The 20,362-nt window shown below is 43.4% G+C and overlaps 2 protein-coding genes across 6 annotated transcripts in view; one reads left to right on the forward strand and one right to left on the reverse strand.

Moving 5' to 3' along the window:
• The window catches only part of MEIOC (meiosis specific with coiled-coil domain), a 300,156-nt gene extending 287,528 nt beyond the window's left edge, over nucleotides 1-12,628 (forward strand). For 2 of the 3 annotated variants that reach the window (XM_029573470.1, XM_029573471.1), the window contains one exon: nucleotides 11,023-12,628. In XM_029573470.1, the coding sequence (XP_029429330.1) occupies nucleotides 11,023-11,252 (230 nt within the window). In that variant the 3' untranslated portion in view covers nucleotides 11,253-12,628. The remainder of the gene's footprint in view (nucleotides 1-11,022) is intronic. The other variant, XM_029573472.1, reaches the window with a different exon arrangement.
• The window catches only part of CCDC43 (coiled-coil domain containing 43), a 76,244-nt gene that overhangs the window by 9,243 nt on the left and 46,639 nt on the right, over nucleotides 1-20,362 (reverse strand). The window contains exon 6 of one of the 3 annotated variants that reach the window (XM_029573479.1): nucleotides 11,100-11,191. The exons of 1 other annotated variant lie outside the window; for it this stretch is intronic. Coding sequence is in view for 1 of the 2 variants with exons in the window: in XM_029573478.1 (XP_029429338.1) it covers nucleotides 16,080-16,267 (188 nt within the window). In the remaining variant the exon portion in view is untranslated. Of the gene's footprint in view, nucleotides 1-11,099; nucleotides 11,192-14,430; nucleotides 16,268-20,362 lie in introns of those variants that run through there. One more of the 3 variants, XM_029573478.1, reaches the window with a different exon arrangement.

Here is a 20,362-nt window from a genome sequence, read left to right on the forward strand (position 1 = left end):
TCAAAAAAGATATCTGCCTCGCCAGTGCTCACTCCATATTATGCCATCTTCTCCATAAATATGGCTTAAATTTATATTTTGCTGAACTTATGCCAATGGTTAGACCTTCTTTATCTTTTTTATTTACATTTTCTTCTCTGTTTTGAGTATCTCTCACACACACCCCCCCTCCCTTAGTGGGTTAAGAATGGAAACAATGTTTTTTTTTCAGTTTTATTCCTTTTTAATAATTAATATTGTACTGTTTTCTGTATAAGGTTTGCCTTTGTAATATTGTAAAAGCAATAAAAAAAATTTTTAATTCTTTAGTTAAGAAACCTATATGTTCAGCCTCCACTATTAATGTGATGATAATTTACACCTGTAATGGAGAATCATCATTCAAAAGCTTATAAAACTGATTATCTAATAATTGGCATGTCTCCTGACCGTATTACTTTCTATGCATCATAACTATACCTCCTCCCTTGGATGCTGGTTTGATATAAAAAAAACCTGTGACATGAGATAGTTGTTTCAATGCTTGTTTCACTTTAGGACATTTTATAATTTTTTATTCTATTATGGGAGATTTCTATCTTACTTAGATCTTTTAACACTAAATCTTGAAAAGGGGCAATGTAAAAATCTATCTGATGCAGGGAAATCCAGCGTGATTTAAAACTCATCTGTATTTGCTGCTGCATTTAAGAAAAAAACTTGACCTGTAATTTTTGAATAAAATAAAGCAAAAGTGTACTTTGGATAGAATAATGGAAAACAGTGGGCACAAAACAAAGCCTTTTTATGTAGCACCTCTTCTTCAGTCTTTGTCAACGGACTCCCTAATAGGTTTATCACCACAGAACTTGACAAATCTGTGACATTGTCAGTGGATTGTCCCAGTCTTCCTCCATTGGAAATGTCTGTGCATGGCCTCCCCAAAAAAGCCTCCATGGTTCATGGCCTTCCCCTAAAAACGGTCAAATGTGATATGGTGCACTCACATTCTCTGATCCATTTGCATCATGAAATGGAACATGTCTTCTGTTTGAAGATTTGTCTTTCTTAGCCCAACTATACACACAATTGTTCATATAATCATTTTCATCCTGCCAGAACTTCATGATTTTGGTTTAATGGAAGCTTGAAATTAGTCTAGTGTCACATATTCTTGGAATGAGGCATTAAAAGACACAATTGATGCCATTTGTTTCCTTGTGTAGGATGACCATGATTAAAGTACTAATCCTCAAGATGTGACCTGGATATGTGGTGTTCTCCAGCAGTAGATTATTTTGAAACACAGGACCTGTGTTGAGACTTGGACAGAAACAATTTGGATAAGTACTTTTTTGAAAGTAGATATAAATTTTTAAGTGCATTATAAAAAAAAATTAAAAATAGGAGACTGATGATTAAACATTTAATACCATGAAACTAAGTACCGTTTGGCATACCTATGATGGTCTCCATCTCTATATAGTAACAGTTTACATAAGACTTCCTAATAGGTAGATCACATTATAGTTTGAAAGTATGCAAGCCAAAGTTGACAGGAAAAATAGTACATATCCAGAAGGACAACCAAGTGCCAATATACTACATCAACAAATGAGGTATAGGAACATACACTCTTTGCTGAGAAGTATGCAAGAACTGGGTTTGGGCAATTGCACAAAAAAAAAAATCATATAGTCACTGAATCACCAATTGCAACCACATAAGTGCTTGTTAGATAGCAACATAATGCAGCAACTTTTACACCTGTTGGGACTCCTGCAGATAGACCTATTTGCAGCATCTTTCAATCACAAGCTACTGCTCAAGAAGACCAGTGAATGACTGTCTAGATATCGATATGTTGTACATCCTTTGGAATCCAGGGTTGCTCTATGTACTCATAGCATGGCACCTTTTGGGCCCCATCTTTATTCATCAACCCATTCATCTGGGATGGTTACCAACACTAATTGTGCAATTTGATGGCATACTTCTCCATCTCAATATTCAAACTGTAGCCCTGACAGCATAGATTCTGAGAGCAAAGTAGTACATACAAGCTTTCAGTTTATTTTCAGATGTCACTGAAGTCATTCTAACTACAAGAGAGCCTTCCATGCAAAAATCTTACAATTTTAAGTGGAAAAGATTTTCCATCTGGTGTCAGAGTTAAAAAGAGAACCCATTCCGCTGTTCAACTAGGGTTATACTTTAATATCTTTTAAATCTTTCTAATGCAGGTTTAAAGACTAACTTTGTCATAGTCCACTTGAGTGCTATAGTTACATAGCACCAGTGTTCTGAAGGGCTTCTTGTATTTCAACAATCTTTAGTTGTTAGATTCATGAAAGGCCTAAATCATCTTTAACCCCCATTAAGAGATCCACCTACATCACGGGACTTAAATGTTATTCTTGCTAAACTCAGATATATCCTTTTGAGCTTTTGGACACTGCGAATTAAAATTCCTTACTTTAAAGGGATTGTTTTTGATAGCAGTTGCCCTGCACATAAGGTAAGTTAGCTGTAAGTCCTACTAGTGTAGCCTCCTTATTCCTGATTTTTTTTTTTAAAACAAGTTTGCTTTGAGAACTCATCCAAACATTTTTCCTAAAATTATTTCTAATTTTTATATAAACCAATCTCTTGTTCCCTGTACGTACCCAGATCAGTCCAGACAGTGGGTTATTTCCCCCTTCCAGCAGATGGAGTCAGAGCAAAAACTGTAAGGACGACCCCTAATAGGTTGGAGCGCCCTCTGTGTCCCTCCAGTATTTTCTCTGACTCCAGCAGATGGCAGGGAGCACCTACGGCTCCCCAGCATTCTTTATTATATTTTCAGTCTATACGTCTTACTTTTATGGTATAGATCAATTTAAAATAAAAGAAGAGGACTAAATTTTCTCACTATTCTCCCAATCATCCCAGGACTTGCAGGCAGAACTTGATAGGGACAGTTTCCCATTGTTCCTTCACTGTCTGTGGATTGGGGGTAAGTTTTTGGTTTTTAATGTACTTTCTTTTTTTCAGTATCTCTCACAACTGTCTCTGGGTGAATGTTGGTGGCTCCAACCTCTTCCCCTCACAGCAGCCCGCCCTGAGACGTCGCTTCCTCTGGCCGTGCAGACAGAGAGGCGCCATTCCTCTGTCTCTCTATCTTCAGCCTGTGTAGACACTGCTGCTGACAGCCTCCGGGAGAGTTATTTCTCACTCTCCTATGCTGCGTTCGACGTGATGTGCAGCCTGCGGGGAGTCTGGGCGACTCTCCTGCGAGAGCCTCTGCACGAGCTGCCTCCCCAGCGGGGAGGGATCCTCCAGATCGGGGGGACATCCGATTTTGCGTGCTTCTGCGCGCCTGCCCTCAGGAAGGCCAGCTCCGTCCTGTCCTGAAGAGGAAACGGTGGCCATTTTGTTTTCGGAGCTACCTGCTCCTCCATCTCCCGATTTGAACGATGACTCCGGTTCTTTGGCCGCCACCCCCACCCCTCCTAGTCTGACGCCGACAAGCCCTGCTGCTAATAATACCATCGTGAGACAGGCGAATGGAGTCCCTCCCGCGGCCCCCCCAGGGCTGTTTTCAGCAGAATTTATTTTGCTCATGCACAGTGCGTATTTGGCAAGGCTCTCCCAGGATGCAGCAGCTCCCCCTCCCCAAAAAATCTCCAGACTTCAAGGGAGTGGGGATTTTCCAGATCTCGCGCAGGTACCTGATCCCCCAGGGACCGGTACCACAGGGGGCTCACAACCAGGAATCCCTTGCCTTTCTCGAGTGCGGATAGTTCCCCAACCGGCTAATCCCGACCCCCCCCCCCCCCCCTAACATCCTGACCCGGACTTGGATGACCCGGTACTGCTACTGGAAGGGGATGACCCATGGATTTTGCGGCTCTTTCAGAGGGAGGAATTGGACCCGTTCACTCCACAAGTCCTTGAGGAACTATATTTTGAGGCCCCACAGGAGCCTGCGGGGCCCAGTGAAACTGGTTGAAAGGGGGACCCTCTCTTGACGGGTCTTCGGCCCCCAGTGAAAACTTTTCCTTTCCATCACAGGCTCCTTCAGTTGTCAAGAGAGTGGGATGTTCCTGATGGGTCCCTCCGGGTCGGCAGAGCGATGGACAAATTGTACCCACTTCCTGAAGAATCTTTGGATCTCCTCAAGGTGCCTAGCATTGATGCATCAGTGTCCGCGGTCACAAAAAGGACAACTATCCCGGTCACGGGTGGCACTGCGCTCAAAGACACCCAAGATCGCAAGCTCGAGGTGTATTTGAAGAGGATCTTCGAAGTTTCGGCTCTGGGAGTCCGTGCGGCGGTCTGCAGCTCTCTCATGCAGCGAGCAGGGCTTCGTTGGATGCAACAATTCTTGGGTCTCAAGAGCTTCCCCCTGAAGAAGCAAAACAAGCGGACGGCCTGGAAGCAGCAATGGCTTATGGGGCTGATGCTCTTTATGATCTTCTCCGAGTCCTAGCCAGAACCATGGCCTCTGCCGTCTCCGCTCGACGCCTGCTTTGGCTCCGCAATTGGTCAGCAGATTCTTCCACTAAAGCTAGATTAGGCTCTCTGCCTTTTAAAGGAAAATTGATTTTTGGAGACGAGCCGGAACAACTCATCCGTCCCATGGGGAGAATAAAGTGCATAAGTTGCCCAAAGACCGGCCTCAGGGTGCCAGGACTTTCAGCTCCACATGTTACCTCTTCAGAGGTCAACGTCATTTTCGTCAGTCCCGACCAGCTCCGCAGAGAACTGCCTCGTCCCGATCACAGTCCTGGTCTCATTCCTTTCGTGGCCGCAGACAGTCCAGGGACTGCCCCTCCCAAGGGGCTACCAAATCCACACAATGAAGTCTTGCTGACCCACTCTTCAACTCCCAGGATAGGTGGACCGCTGTCCCTTTTCTACGAGGAGTTGGGTCAAAATCACATCAGACCAGTGGGTCCTGGATATCTTAAAACACGGCTACACGTTAGAATTTGCTCGGCGCCTAAGAGACCGATTCATCTTCTCCCCCTGTGGTCCGGCGAAAAAGCAGGATATAGTGAGGTGCACACTGGTTCGACTCCTGGACTTGGGGGCCATCATCCCTGTACCCTTACCGGAACAAAGGTCAGGCCACTATTCCATCTACTTTGTAGTTCCCAAGAAAGAAGGAGACTTCCATCCTATCCTCGACCTCAAAATGGTCAACAGGGCCCTCAAGATTCCACACTTCCGGATGGAAACCTTACGCTCCGTGATCGCAGCGGTCCACAAAGGAGAGTTTCTAGCTTCCCTAGACTTGAGGGAAGCTTATCTGCATATTCCTATTCTTCAGTCACATAAGCACTTCCTTCGCTTCAAGATTCTGGGACAACATTTCCAATTCCAGGCCCTGCCATTCGGACTAGCGACGGTGCCACAGACATTCACCAAGGTGATGGTGGTGGTAGCTGTGGCTAGTTCACCCTTACCTGGACGACTGGCTCATTTGGGCGAAGTCGGAGTCTGTGCCATCAAGCTGTCAAGAGGGTGCTGCATCTCCTCCGCTCTCTAGGCTGGGTCGTCAACCTCACCAAGAGTCATCTCACCCCTTCACAAACAATAGATATCCTTGGCGCCCACTTCAGCACCAGACAGGGGAAAGTCTTCCTCCATCAGGATCGACCGAACTCCCTAATTTCTCAACCGCAACGCTTCAGGGATCTCGCCCCACCCACAGCCTGGGACTACCTCCAACTGCTGGGCTCCATGGCGTCAACTATAGACTTAGTGCCGTGGGCCTTTGCCCACATGCGTTCACTACAGCAGGCGTTACTGTCTCGCTGGAAACCTGTGTCTCGGGAGTTTCAGGCTCCTCTTCCACTAGCGGATTCGACCAGACACAGCCTTCTCTGGTGGGTCAGCCTGGATCACCTATTGCAAGGAGTGGACCTGGAAATCCCTCAGTGGAGGATTGTAACCACGGACGCCAGCCTCTCCAGCTGGGGAGCAGTATGTGGGTCACAGTCAACACAGGGGCAATGGTCACCCACCCAGGAGACCAGGGCGGTCGGTCTGGCGCTCAAACATTTCCTTCCCTTACTACAAGGGCGTGCAGTGCGAATTCTCTCAGACAACGTGACGACAGTAGCCTACATCAACCGCCAGAGCGACACAAGAAGTCGCCACATCTCCCAGGAGACTGACAAGTTGATGGTATGGGCGGAGTCCCATCTCTCCCGCCTGGCAGCCTCCCACATCGCAGGGGTAGACAATGTTCAAGCGGACTTCTTAAGTCACCAGTGCTTAGATCTGGGAGAGTGGGAACTCTCAGAAGAAGCAATGCAGCTCCTGATGCAAAGATGGGGGACCCCCCACCTAGATCTGATGGCCATGCACCGGAATGTGAAGGCCGCGCGATTCTTCAGTCGCAGGAGAGAGCACAGCGCAGAGGGTGTAGATGCCCTGGTCCTTCCGTGGCCACGGGATCTCCTGCTCTATGTGTTCCCACCGTGGCCTCTGGTGGGGAAGGTCCTCCGGAGGATAGAACTCCATCAGGGTCCAGTAATCCTGGTAGCTCCGGAATGGGCTCGAAGGCCGTGGTTTGTGGATCTGATCACCTTGGCAGTGGATGGCCCCCTACGACTGGGACATCTTCCGAACCTCCTACGTCAAGGCCCAGTATTTTTTGACCGGGTAGATCGCTTTTGTCTTGTGGCATGGCTTTTGAACGGCGCCGGTTGAGACACTGTGGATACCAATACAAAGTTATTTCCACCCTACTTCAGGCTCGGAAACCATCTACGTCCATTGCTTATGTTCGTGTGTGGAAAGTGTTTGAAGCATGGTGTGTCACCCTGCAGGTTTCTCCACGCCATGCTTCCATCTCCAACATTCTCTCCTTCCTGCAGCAAGGTTTGGAAAAGGGTCTGGCCTACAACTCTTTAAAGGTCCAGGTGGTGGCCCTCGGGGCCCTTGTGTCTCATTCCCATGGACTTCGTCTTTCTTCACACCCTGACATTATCCGGTTTTTGCAAGGGGTAAAACATGTTCCGTCCTGGAACCTCAATTTGGTCCTCCAGATTCTTGGTAGCCCACAGTTTGAACCTCTTCCCAGCGCTACCCTTAGGGATCTCACTCTCAAGACTGTATTCCTCATGGCCATTTGTTCCGCTCGCAGGATCTCAGAATTACAAGCCTTGTTGTGTTGGGAGCCTTCCCTCCGTTTACGGATTATGGGGTTTCCTTACGCATGGTACCAGCTTTCTTACCCAAGTTGGTCTCAGCCTTTCATCTGAATCAGTCGGTAGAGCTCCCATCCTTCCCGGCTGATAGTCCTCGAGAGCTCAAGCGACTTGACGTGAAAAGGGTCCTCGTGCGCTATTTGGGAGTGACTAACCCTTTTTGCCTCACGGACCATCTTTTTGTCTTATGGAGCGGACCCAAGAAGGGATGCAAGGCTTCCAAGACAACCATTGCACGTTGGTTAAAGGATGCAATTTCTTCCGCCTACATAGGTGCGGGGTGTACGCCTCCGACAGGCATTAAGGCTCATTCTCTTCGCTCCCAAGCTACCTCCTGGGCAGAGAGCCACTCTGTTTCTGCTCAGGAAATCTGTAGAGCAGCCACCTGAAAATCATTACACACTTTTGCGCGTCACTATCACCTACATGTTCCCTCTTTGCAATTTGGCTGTTTTGGTGCGCAAGTTCTTCGTGCTGGGCTATCCAGGGCCCACCCTACATAGGAGAAGCTTTGGTACATCCCACTGTCTGGACTGATCCGGGTACGTAGAGGGAAAAGAAAATTATTCCTCACCTGCTAATTTTCGTTCCTGTAGTACCACGGATCAGTCCAGACGCCCTTCCTTTTTCCCTGGATTGAGCCCTGCTCCAGTTTTTCTCTGAGTCTGTATGTCAGTTCTTTTTGCAAGTTCCAAGCATTATATATTTACAGTTGTGTTTACGGTTTTCAAGTTGATCCATACCATGGGCTTTTCTGGCTCGGATATGCTTTATACTGAAGAGACACAGAGGGCGCTCCAACCTATTAGGGGCCGTCCTTACAGTTTTTGCTCTGACTCCATCTGCTGGAAGGGGGACACAACCCACTGTCTGGACTGATCCGTGGTACTACAGGAACGAAAATTAGCAGGTAAGGAATAATTTTCTTTTCTAGCAACAGTTCTTTCCATAACCACACTCCAGCAAGGCTGAACAAACTCTCCATACCTTGGCTTATAGAATAGCACTATTATTCTACTTGGATATATGTGAATCTTATAAGAAATCCTCCCAGTTTATTTCCTTTACCCCTGTCAAACATGGTTTTTCAGTCACTGAGTAAACTTTTATCAACTTGGATTTTAGACTGCATTTTGTCTTGCTGTGCTAAATCATACCAACAACTTGAAGACAAAATCAAGGTGCATCAGGTTCAAGCCAATGCAACTTCTATGATCCATCTCTGCATAGAAGAAATCTAAAATGAAGCTACTTGGTCTTCAGTTCACATGTTCACAAAACATTACTGCCTTGAGAATGCACCATGGCAGGATAAAAATTATAGCCAAGCAGTTCTGGAAAACTTATTCAACTTGCTGGGCAGACTAGATGGACCGCTTGGTCTTTATCTGCCATCATTTTCTATGTTGCTATATTAATCACTTCAATTCTCCCTCTAGCCTGTTCTATTTCCAAGTTGCAATTCCTGTCATAAAATTTACAAATCTTTATTGCAACTCTTAATTTAGGAGTCCCCACGTGTGGCTGTTACAATCTTGCTTATCCACAGAAAAAGCAAACTTGCTTATCTGTAGCAGGTGCTCTCTGTAGAAGGCAGGACAAATCACCCACACATTCACCCCCCCCCCCCCTCCCCTCCGCAGAGTTGAAGTTTAGCTAAACACAAACAGACTTGTGGGGAACACCTGTGCATGCTCAGTAAAGACTTATAAGTCTTTCTTAGCTCTGAAAGAGCACATCCCAAGTCGTTGTCCGTTAGATGATGTCAGCTAGTTGTATGGCTGATTTGTCCTGGCTACAGAGAACACCTATTACAGGTAAGCAACTTGCTTTAGCTCCTGCTCAAAAAATTGCCCTAAATAGGCTCATAATAAGTTAAATGGAGCTTTGCTGTTTCCTGTTGCGGTAGTTGAGCGGATACAAATATTCTTGGCTACAGAATCAGGCCATTTCTTTTATATGAAATGAATTTGAAGCAAAGTTCTTAACATGCTGAACAAGGAGTTTCTGAAAAAACTCTGGGATGTTATCAGAAAATTTCAATGTATTTAAATATCCTGTGGGGTGCTGACCGGTCCATCATTATAAAGTGGAAATAGTTTGGTACCACCAAGATTACCACGATGAGACCTTCCCTCCAAAGTCAGTAGCCAGGAATTATGGCTGCAGAAGGTCACCGTAAGGCCTAAAATTACTTTTAGAAAACTATATAGGTCTCTGTCTGAGATTGGGGAAAATGTGGATTGTTCAACAATTTTAAGATTACACCACAAAGATGACCTGTATGGGAGGGTGGCAAACAGAAGCCACTGCTGAAGAAAAGGAGTACTGCATGCATGGTGGAGAAAGTTGTATGGTCTGATGAGACCGAAGTGGAACTTTTTGGTCTCTATGCTATGGAATAGGTATGGCATAAAACAAACATATCACCCTGCTACGCCATCCCTACAGTAAACCATGGTAATGGGAGCAATATGTTATGGGGATGCTTTGTGAAGATCAAGGGCAAGGTGGATGCTGCAAAGTATAGGCAGATCCTGGAGGAAAATCTGTTCCAGTCTGCCATAGACACTTTTCAGTAAGTATTGAGTCAAGGCTGTGAAAGATTTATGCAATCAAGACTTTCTGATTTTTTTATTCTTAACTAGCTGTACCCGGCCATGCGTTGCCATGGCTCAGTCTGGTTTAATTTCACAATGCGCATTAGCTCTGCTCCGGCCATCCCAACTCCCTCCCCCCCTTCCCCGGCGGTATACGGACTGGCTCGGCAACTCTTTTAACCCTTTCCTCCTCCTGTGTGTAACTGTCCGGCAGTCCCTACTCCCTCCTCCCTTCCCCAGCGGCGGAGGAACGGGCTGAGCCATTTCTCGGAGCGGCGACGCGTCTGCCCTTTCCTCCTCCCCTCTGTGACACCCAGCACTAAAGAAAGAAAAGAGAAAGTGCATGTTTCTGCATTAGCTCTGCTCCGGCCGTCCCACCCCCTGCCCCGGCGGTGGACTGGTTCAGCGACTTTTCTACCCTTTCCTCCTCCTGTGTGTAACTGTCTGGCAGTCCCTACTCCTTCCCCAGCGGCGGAGGAACGGGCTGAGCCGCGCGTTGCCATGGCGCAGTCTGGTTTAAATTCACAATGCGCATTAGTTCTGCTCCGGCCGTCCCAACTCCCTTCCCCGGCGGTGGACGGACTGGCTCGGTGACTCTCTTACCCTTTCCTTCTCCTGTGTGTAACTGTCCGGCAGTCTCCCTCCCCCCTTCCCCAGCGGAGGAATGGGGTGAGCCGTTTCTTGGAGAGGCGACTCGTCTGCCCTTTTCTCCTCCCCTCTGTGACACCCAGCATGTAGCGCAGAGTTCTATGGTCCGCACATGCGCGGTAGAGCTGCTCTCTACTGCGCATTTGCGGTCCGTCGGTCAGAGCCCATTTATATTGTAGATAGCGTGTGTTGCTTTTTATGTCCAACAGTTGGCACTGTTTTTCCCAAAAATCATGTTTTTACGTGTCACGTGTGACATCTATATAGTATAGGTATATAAAAACACGTGCGAAATCGAATGCAATGTTGTGTCAAAATTTCAAAGCAATCGGTGAAGAACTTGTGGAGATTTAAGATTTTGAACAAACATTCATTTACATTTTTATTTATATAGATTTCTTGTGGAACATTTCTATTATTATTCTTTCACAATGAACGTGTGGAGTATGTTTTGTAAATCAATGAAACATTCCTTTAATATATTTTGATTTGTATTTTTGACTGTGAAAAACATACAAGGGTGTGAAAGCTTTTGAAAGGCACTGGTAAGGTAAAATTACCATTATGAACTGTTTTGTTTGCTTTTATAATAGATGTGTTTGCCCTTGCTTCTGCAATTAAAGAGATGTCTGTGGCTACAAGGAAAGCACGCACAGCACTTTGGTGTGCTCTTCAGATGACCTTGCCAAAAACTGCTCTTGCTGCTGGACCAGTGGATATGGAGAAGACTTTGCAGGAAATTGTGAATGCTGAAGATAAAGTCTATGAAAATATGAACAACAGTAACACTAATAGTCAGAGAAGTGAAGAAATCAAAAATTAATGTCATCAGAGAGAAGAATACACTATTATGCAGCTATATCAGGGTATATAAAAAATATAATATTAATCTTATCTTTTGAATTTTAATGTTCATTTTTTCTTCCTAATTGGTAGTTTAGTAATATTTTTTAATGAAGCAATGTGAACTTCTCTGACTGTAATTTCTTAATGGAATTGCATGAAATAACTATACTTGCACCAAATTTTGACTTGTCAAAGATAAGAGGTTAGTAAAGGTAATTTGATTTTTCTGGAATAACCAAAGTATTACCTAAAGGGACATTGTCAGGGTTGCTAAAAAGGAATGGGAGACAATTATTCTCACTGTAGTGCAGCAGCAAAGATATGCAAATTAGAGCAAGCCACTCCTGCAGATTTTTGTCACAGCACCAGACAGGGACAAGAAAGCAAAATGGGATTCAAGTAGTCAAGGCATAAAATAGTAAACTCCAGTTTTTCTCAAAGAACATTCTTGTTTTTCTACTTTCATCTTGCTCCATGATGAAGTAGGAGAGAGATGCAAAATTGAATACAATCTTCCCATCCTGCTGTGCTCTGTTAACTCAAACTGTGAACAAACACCAACTAGTTAAAGCTTGTCCGCCTTCACATTTGTATCAAAAACTCACTGAAACGACAGTAAAATAATTTCAGATATCAAGAGCCTTCTCTTCCCCATAATACCAACCCCGGCTGTGACTCTTTGAACGGATTCTGCAGTGTAGGTGTTAATCTAAGTAATCTCTATTTCCTCTCCATTTGTCTCAATATTACTAAATAATGAATCAAAATGAGTATTAGCAGCCTGTTAGGCTGCTGTCTAGCTACATAAAGACCAGTTTTGATTGTGATATAAAGAACTTTAACGTATAAACTGGATACATTTCCAGGAAAGTACCCAGAAAAGGTGGGAAAAATAAAACCATAAATATCCAATATTCATGTAAAATACATAATTATTTAAATTTGACATATTTATGAATTTGAAATCCTAGAGCTTAAATATATAGAGGAAAGTACACCAGTTTTTCTCTTAAATTAGTGATACAAATGCCTTTTTGAAAAACCATGCTAGTTTCTGAATAAACCTGTTTAAAATCATTTCTGTTATTAAGAGATTTTATTTAAATTGTAGGTCTTATCCATTACATTTTACCAATTTTAAAGTATTTAAATTGAATCAAAATATTACATTACAATTTACTGAATCTTTTAGAAAATCCAGTGTTCCTGCAAAGGTGCTTAAATAATGACTTCTCAGAACTATATTGTTATTGTACCCTTGGTTTGCTATTAAAGGGTATCAGTTCTAATATATAATTTTAAAAAGTTGCTCTTTAGCTGGTTTGGTTTAAAATCTGTTAACATATATTTTGTGCCGTTATCTTTATTGGTTATCCTCCCATATTTTTTTGAAAGAAAGCTACACTCTGTTTGCTGTGCACTATTTCAGAAGTACACACAGCAAGCAGTACTCTCCCTGTACAGAATGTTGTTTTGGTGTATTTAAAGCTGCTTCCCTGAACCCATGGGAGGCAGAGTTACAAATCCCTTCACACTGGCTTGAACCATTGGATCCATGTTCATTTGGATGTCACAAGATATCACAGCATGAACCAATTTGATCTCATTTCATGTGGGTTAATTTGTGGCACTGAGTTCAGAGGAATTGCAAGATAGCTGTTTAAAGAATTGAAAAGATGACTCCAGCAGTTTTTAACTTAACTAGAATAGGTATTACTACTTGCTTTGCATACTTTTGAAATATTGAGCAGTACACAGATTATGGCCAGCTTTAAAACAGCTATTGAATATTTGGGTTTATCTGAGTTTCTTATCTCTAATATATTTGTATTCAATGTGAATAATTTATTCATTAATATAAAATGTTGCTATTATGTGACTCAGAAAATCTTGGGTTTTAACAATTCTAGCATAGAGTTAAACTATAATGTATGGATAAAATTTATTGAACTGCCCTTTGCTAGATATACTGATGTTTTAAATGTTGTCTGTTCTTCCTAGTTTTAGAAATCTGGTATGCAAAATTTCAATCACACCACATAAATTTTGTTTAGATGATGTGAGGAAGAAACTGATTGAGAATGCAGGTAAAAACTAATGAAAGCATATTGATCACTGATTAACTTCCAAAAACTGCCAAAAATGAACTAAAATTGGGCAGCAAAATAGTCATAGAACAGCACACAGTAGTCACTGTACAAAGCAACTCGTTAGGTTTAACGTAAGAATGTTGATGTTATGGAACAAATACCTATGCCTTCTACTGAATTTAATTATCTGATATGAAATAAATGGCTTTACTGGTAAAAAAAAAAAAAAAAGAATAAATAAAGTTCCAGCCTGCTGTTCATTGTTTGTGGATATAGACTGTACAAGGAGAATAATTCTTGGTAAGAGCATTCATTTTCTGTCAGTAGTAATGGAAACATCAAGTGTGATAGTGAAAATAAAGGCAAAAATATTAAATTGCAAAGTAATTATGAAAAAAAAATATTTTTGTATGAAGGCCTTTTTACTGTTCATGCACTATGCAAAGGTTACTAAAATTCATGAGTTAATGAGCTTCATTATAACACAAAGCACCTCATTAATCTGGAATTCAGCAAAAACTGGTGTGAAGACATTTGTGCAAGATACTTTTCACAAAAATAACCATCTTTTTTTTTTTGGCAGTCCTGGGACCTCAGCTTTGCCTCAGATTTTCTGTCCATCTCATTGTCAAGGGTAGAAAACTTGCATATGAACAAGGCCACTAACTCACAGGAAATCCTTGGAGTTGCTACATCAGCTTCAGACAGAAACTAATCTCTTTTTATTTTTCAGTCCAAAACTTCTGAGAACAGGCACAAAAATTATAAGAGGGTCAAGCTGTTACCTAGTTGCCAGTTTCCTCCCTTGGTGAATAGTTTACCAAAGGTAATTTCTGTAGAAAGAAGGGGGGACTTGAGCTGTTCAAATAGTCCCACAAGCTGAGTAATGTTGTGAATGGTGTTTTCTGGGTCTTTCATAAATTATCCAGTATACAACTATTGCTAGAAGTTGTTTATGTAGAGAATTGAAGAATAAATCAAAGATTCCCTGTACGAATAGCTTGAATATTAAAAATAATGGAATCTTGATTAAGTGCATCAGAAACTGCAAGGAAATATATTGTGTACCTAAAGTGCCATTTTATTACTTGAGCACAAAAGTTTTAATACTATTTTTTTTTTATATAAAACATAATTTGGGTGGCCTTTCAACCAAAAGCCAGAGTACAAACACTCCACCAATCTGCATGACCTGCTTGTAAGTAATGAAGAAATAGACATGCCCATCTAGCAAGTATAGATGACAACACAATATTTTGGGGATTTTTTTGGTTTGTTTCCTGCAGTGCTGCTGTGTACCTGCAGATCTGCCTGACAGAAAAATCTAGAATTATTATTGTACATAATGGAATGAGGAAAGCTTTGCAACAGTCATTTAATATTCAACAATAAAGCAACAAAAGCCTATGGGCAGGGAATGATCCAAGCCAACACCATTATTCTTCTGGCACATATGTTCTGCAGAATCTTGTGAATTTTTATGTCAAAGGCAGAGATGCAGTAATCACAGATGCTCAGTGAAGACAAGCCGAAAAACTTGGATCCATTTTGCTCATTTTACATCACTGATAATGGAATCTTACATACAGATTTTCAATTATTCTACCAACATTACCAATCACAAAGGCAAAATGTATAATAGCTTTGGGATGGTCAGCTTAATGAACTGTCGGGCCGTTTCAAGGCAGTTGATGCTGAACCATCAATTCCACACCAAAATAATGGTAGATCTCCCCAAACCCACCCTCCTTTCAGCGCCTCCAGAAAGCTTATCATAAATGGTGAAACAAAATATAAAGTACAGCACTCTCTCATCTTAACATCAGTTACATCAATGAATATGGTGATTTATCATATCACACATTAACATACTGACTATACTTTAAATATGGTGTGTATATAGTTAACATTTTCCCTGCTATAATTATGATAATAACTTTATTGAGTTTTGTTTGTAAATTATCACTATCACCATGTGGGAAAATTTACAACTTAAAGGGGTTTTACAAAGATTTCCTTTAGCTGTTCAAGAAGGGTGAACTGTTTTTCAAACAGGTTAGCTCTCACCAGAACCCAAAGCAGATTAGAGCTCAGCAGAAGAGTTATTTTAATATTGTCTCCTTACAGCAACAAAGAAAGATGGGTAATGCATTAGGTTTCATGTCAAGAGAGGTTCATTGTACTGAAGCATGCCAACAGACATACATGTGGGCAACTGAGACCTTGAAGGTGGGGGTCCCAGTTGGAGAGCAGTGAATTTGGCCCTAGGTCATATTCTCAGTTCTGCAGACAGAGTTGTTGTGATTGTTGGTGCCTGCTGCAGCTCACTGGTAATCACTGGCTCCTACAAATGCTGATCTTTATTTCAAACAAGTGGAGAACTGGCAGGTCAAGTAGGAATTAAAGTTGGACCTTTGTCTTTACCCCTATCAATGCTAGTAGTAAAGTGTAGATTAATTACCAATTACAATTAATGTATCCATTGCACAGTTCTTTGGTTCAGAAATTTTGAGCTACTACATCATCATATATCCAGCATCACAAACCATATGTTACACAAAAACATTGAAGCTCTTTGTGTGTCCTTTGCTCACAAAGCAGTAAAATAGGTGAACTCCTAGCCAGGCAACCACTGGTTTAAAAAGAAATTTATCCACACCATATGCATAACTAGTTCAAACCTTTAAAAAGTCCTAGACACAAGAGGCTTTAATTTATCGTTTCCGTTCTCCTTTCTGCGTCCTTTTCTTCTCTTTTTCCTTCCTTTCCTGCTTGGCCAGTTTATCCTTTTCTCGTTGGAGCTTGTCCTGTTCTTTCTTCTTCTGGGCTCCTTCACGCAAAGTATCTCTCTCCAACTTCCTAGCATTCACTATATCTTCTAAGTTGGTATTTTTAAATAGGGCTTACAGTGGATTGAAAGGAAAACAACTAAAAGCATACTTGGTCTATCCTATATAAAGTGCTTCACAGTAGTGCCATTTCTATAGAGACTTAATGAAAGTATGCCAGAACTACCAGATCAAGCCTGCTCAATTTAATTGTTTTCCTTAATGTAAACAGATGGACTCAGGACCAATGAGTTATGTGCTCCCTTGCTAGCAGATGGAGACAGAGTCAGGTTTCAAAGCTGACGTCACCTTAGATATACCCCTGCAGTGACCTCAGCCATTCAGTATTCTCTTCAAAAGCCATTGTGGCCATATTACTGAAAATTGCCCTCAATCCCCCTCATGTTAACTGCTAATTTCTGCTCTAGAAACTTCAATTTCTTTCACGATTATTTAGCACTATGTCCAAAGTTATTAGTTTTTACTATGGTTATAGTTACTTCTATACTAATAGTTATGTACCAAAACAGCACACCTCTCCTCAGTCAGAAAACGCACCATATCAATAGCCGGCCCCATACTACTGAACTCCCTTCCACCACATCTCAGCACAGAACCCTTGATCCAAATCTTCAAAAAGCACCTCAAAACATGGCTATTCCTGAAAGCCTTCCCGCCAGAGTCTTAGGCCAAAGCCCCCCACCCCCCGACCTTAAATCTAATCATTCTCTCACTCCCAACTCTTGTCTAATGCAACATTTATAACTCCCCTATGGTCCCCTGTTCTCCCCCATCTCCCTTCCCTTCCCCCTCTCCACCACAAGCCAATCCTATGTTTCAAGGTACAAGTTTATCCTCAAACAAGCTGTCATTCCTCAATCCTCCGAGTTGCCTTTGCACCCCATAAAATCCAGTTTTGTAAATTGTAAAAAATCAGTTCTTTGTAAATTGTTCCTAAACTATGAATGCTATCTGTTCCTAAACTATGTTCCAATATGCAAGCCAACAAGTTTCCTGACATGTCTAATAATTAGTCCCTTGTTAATTGTTCTAATGTTCCAAGTGATAACTGTAAAAATAAGCAGCCCGTGACTTATTTGCTGTTCAGTTTTATGTGAACTGATGTGATATCTCAATCTAATGTCGGTATACAAGAATAAATAAATAAAATGTTAAGCAACCAAATTGTTCCATGTAACTGTTACTCATTATTTAACTAAACTGTTCCATGTAAACCGATACGATGTGCAAACGGTTATTGGTATATAAAAACCTTTAAATAAATAAATAAAATTTAATTAAAATTTGATTAAAACTGGTGACCATAACTGTACTCAACCAAACATAAGCGCTGAATCCCAGCAATATTATAAATGCCCAGATCTAGGGATAGGGTAATGGCTTACCTGTAACCTCTTTGGGATAGAGATTCATGTTCGATTCCTTGGCACTGTTCACGGGCAGCCATGGGTGGGATGCTAAGTCCATCTGTCTACACTAAGGAAAACGAAATTATCAGGTAAGTAATTTCTCCATTTCCTAGCATGTAGCCAGATGGACTCAGAACCAATGAGATGAACAAAAGCTACTCCCAAATGAGGCAGGAGGCTGCCTATGTTCCAATTAGCACCAGCCTTCCTAAGACTGCATCTGCTCGGGCTTGGACGTCCAGGCGATAGAACCTGGAGAAGGTGTGCAAGGAAGACCACATCGCTGCTTGGCAGATGTCGACGGGAGACAGTAGCTTAGCTTCCGCCCAGGATACTGCCTGGGCCCTAGTGGAATGAGCTTTAACCTGAAGGGGTAAAGGCTTCCCTGCCTCTATATAAGCTCCCGTGATCACTTCCTTGATCCAGCGAGCTTTGATTGCTCGCGCAGCTGCTTCACCTTGTTTCCTTCCACCGTGAAGAAGAAACGAGCAGTCCATCTTGCGCACTGGTTCTGTATGTTCTAGATACTATACTAATAGTCTACTGCCATTAATGCACTGGTTCAGGTGAAACTACGAGACTACCTTTGGCAACAAGGAAGGGACGGTGCAAAGCTGCAACGTTCCTGTAGTCAACCAGAAGAATGACTCCCGACATGACAGCGCCTGTAGTTCAGAGATGCGACGAGCCGAGCATATCATCACCAAAAACACAATCTTCAGCGTTAACAGACGTAGAGACAGAGCACGCAGCAGCTGAAAGGAAGGCCTTGCTAAGAAGTCCAATACTAGATTGAGGTTCCATAGGGGGACCGGCCACTTTAAGGGTGGTCGAAGATGTTTAACTCCTTTTAGGAAACAGGCCAAGTCCACATGTGTTGACAGGTGGGCTCCATTCACCTCGTCTCTAAAACAGGAGAGCGCCACCATCTAGACCTTCAAGGAGTTGAGGAACAGTCCTTTGTTCAGGCCGTCCTGTAAGAATTCCAGAATAATGGGGATCTTGGTTGTCCGAGGATGCACTCCGCGTTCCTTGCACCAGGCCTCAAATATTCTCCAGATCCTAACATTCACCAGGGATGTTGAGAACTACCGAGTGCGGAGCACAGTGGCGATTACAGCCGCCGAATTTCCACGCTTCATCAGGCGAGCCCTCTCAAGGACCAGACTGTAAGACAAAACAGAGTTGGGTCCTCGTGAAGGATCAGACCTTGTGGAGAAGGTCCATGTGCAGGGGGAGACAGGGGGCTCTCCACCAGAAGCCTCCGCATCTCTGCAGGCATCTGGGCCAATCTGGGACCACCAGAAGGACTAATCCTCTGTGGCATTCGATCTTGCGAATGACCTTGCCCAGCAGAGGCCATGGAAGGAAGGTGTAGAGTAAGTCCTCCTCTGGACAAGGGTGTCGATCCCTTGGGAGCGTTGATCTCTTCTGTGACTGAAGAATCAGGGGACCTTTGCATTGTGAGATGTGGCCAGTAGGTCAATGGATGGGAGGCCCCAGCAATCTACTAGGATTGATGCCATCAGCAGGGGGTGCTGGAGTGGCTGCATGTGTGCCCTTGCCCTCAGTACTACCTCCAGGATTGATGCCATCAGGCCAAGGACCTGGAGATAGCTCCAGACCTCCTTATCGAATGGACAGAGTTAAATCTTGGTGGCTTTTGGTTTCTCCCTGGCGGTTGATGTAGGCTACTGTTGTTGCGTTGTCTGTCATCACGTGAACTGTTTGTCCCTGGAACCTGTGGCTGAATTGCAGACACGCTAATCTGACAGCTCGGGCTTCCAGGCAGTTTATGTTCCAGCGCGCCTTTTCCCTGGTCCATCACCCCTGGGTTGTCAATTCCTGAAAGTGGGCTCCCCACCCTCGGAGGCTCGCATCCATCGTGAGGACTAGCCAGTTCATTGGGAACAGTCTTACACCCTTTTTAGATGCATTTCCTGTAGCCACCACTGGAGCCAAGAACATACTTCCTTCAGTAGGTGGAAGCAAATCAAGTAGTCTTGAGACAGTGTGTTCCAACGTGACAGCAGGGGTTGCTGGAATGGCTGCATGTGTGCCCTTGCCCACGGTACTACCTCCAGGATTGATGCCATCAGGCCAAGGACCTGGAGATAGATCCACACCCTGGGGCAGCACATGAGGGAGGGAGGAAGACCTTGTCCTGCTTGGTGTTGAACCGGACTCTCAGGTACACTAAGGACTGGGCAGGCTTGAGACTGCTCTTGTCCATGTTCATGACCCAACTGAGTACCTGAAGCAGGGATCTGAGCCTGCTGGTCACCTGGAGGCTCTTTTCCAATGGCTTCGCCTGGATCAGCCAGTCGTCTAAGTAAGGGTGCAACAGGATCCCTTCTATCCTCAGTGCCGCCGCTACAAACACCAAAATTTTGGAGAATGTTCTGGGGGTGGTTGCAAGGCCAAAGGGCAACGCCTGGAACTGATAATGATGGCCCAGTACCGCAAAGCATAGGAAATGCTAACGGTCTTTATGGTTTGGGATATGAAGGTAGGCCTCTGAGAGGTCCAGGGATGTTAAGAACTCTCCCGGTTGTAAGGCCATTATGACAGAACGAAGAGTTTCCATGGAGAAGGGAATTACTCGTAGATGACGATTGATGCTCTTGAGATCCAGGATGGGGTGAAATGAACCCTCCTTCTTGGGTACGATAAAACTGATGGAATAACACTCTGTATTTTCCTGGGGTGTAGGTATAAGAGTTATAGCCCTCAAACTGA

The sequence above is a fragment of the Rhinatrema bivittatum genome, chromosome 12 (genome assembly GCF_901001135.1).
Source record: "Rhinatrema bivittatum chromosome 12, aRhiBiv1.1, whole genome shotgun sequence".
In the NCBI taxonomy this organism is placed as follows: domain Eukaryota; kingdom Metazoa; phylum Chordata; class Amphibia; order Gymnophiona; family Rhinatrematidae; genus Rhinatrema; species Rhinatrema bivittatum.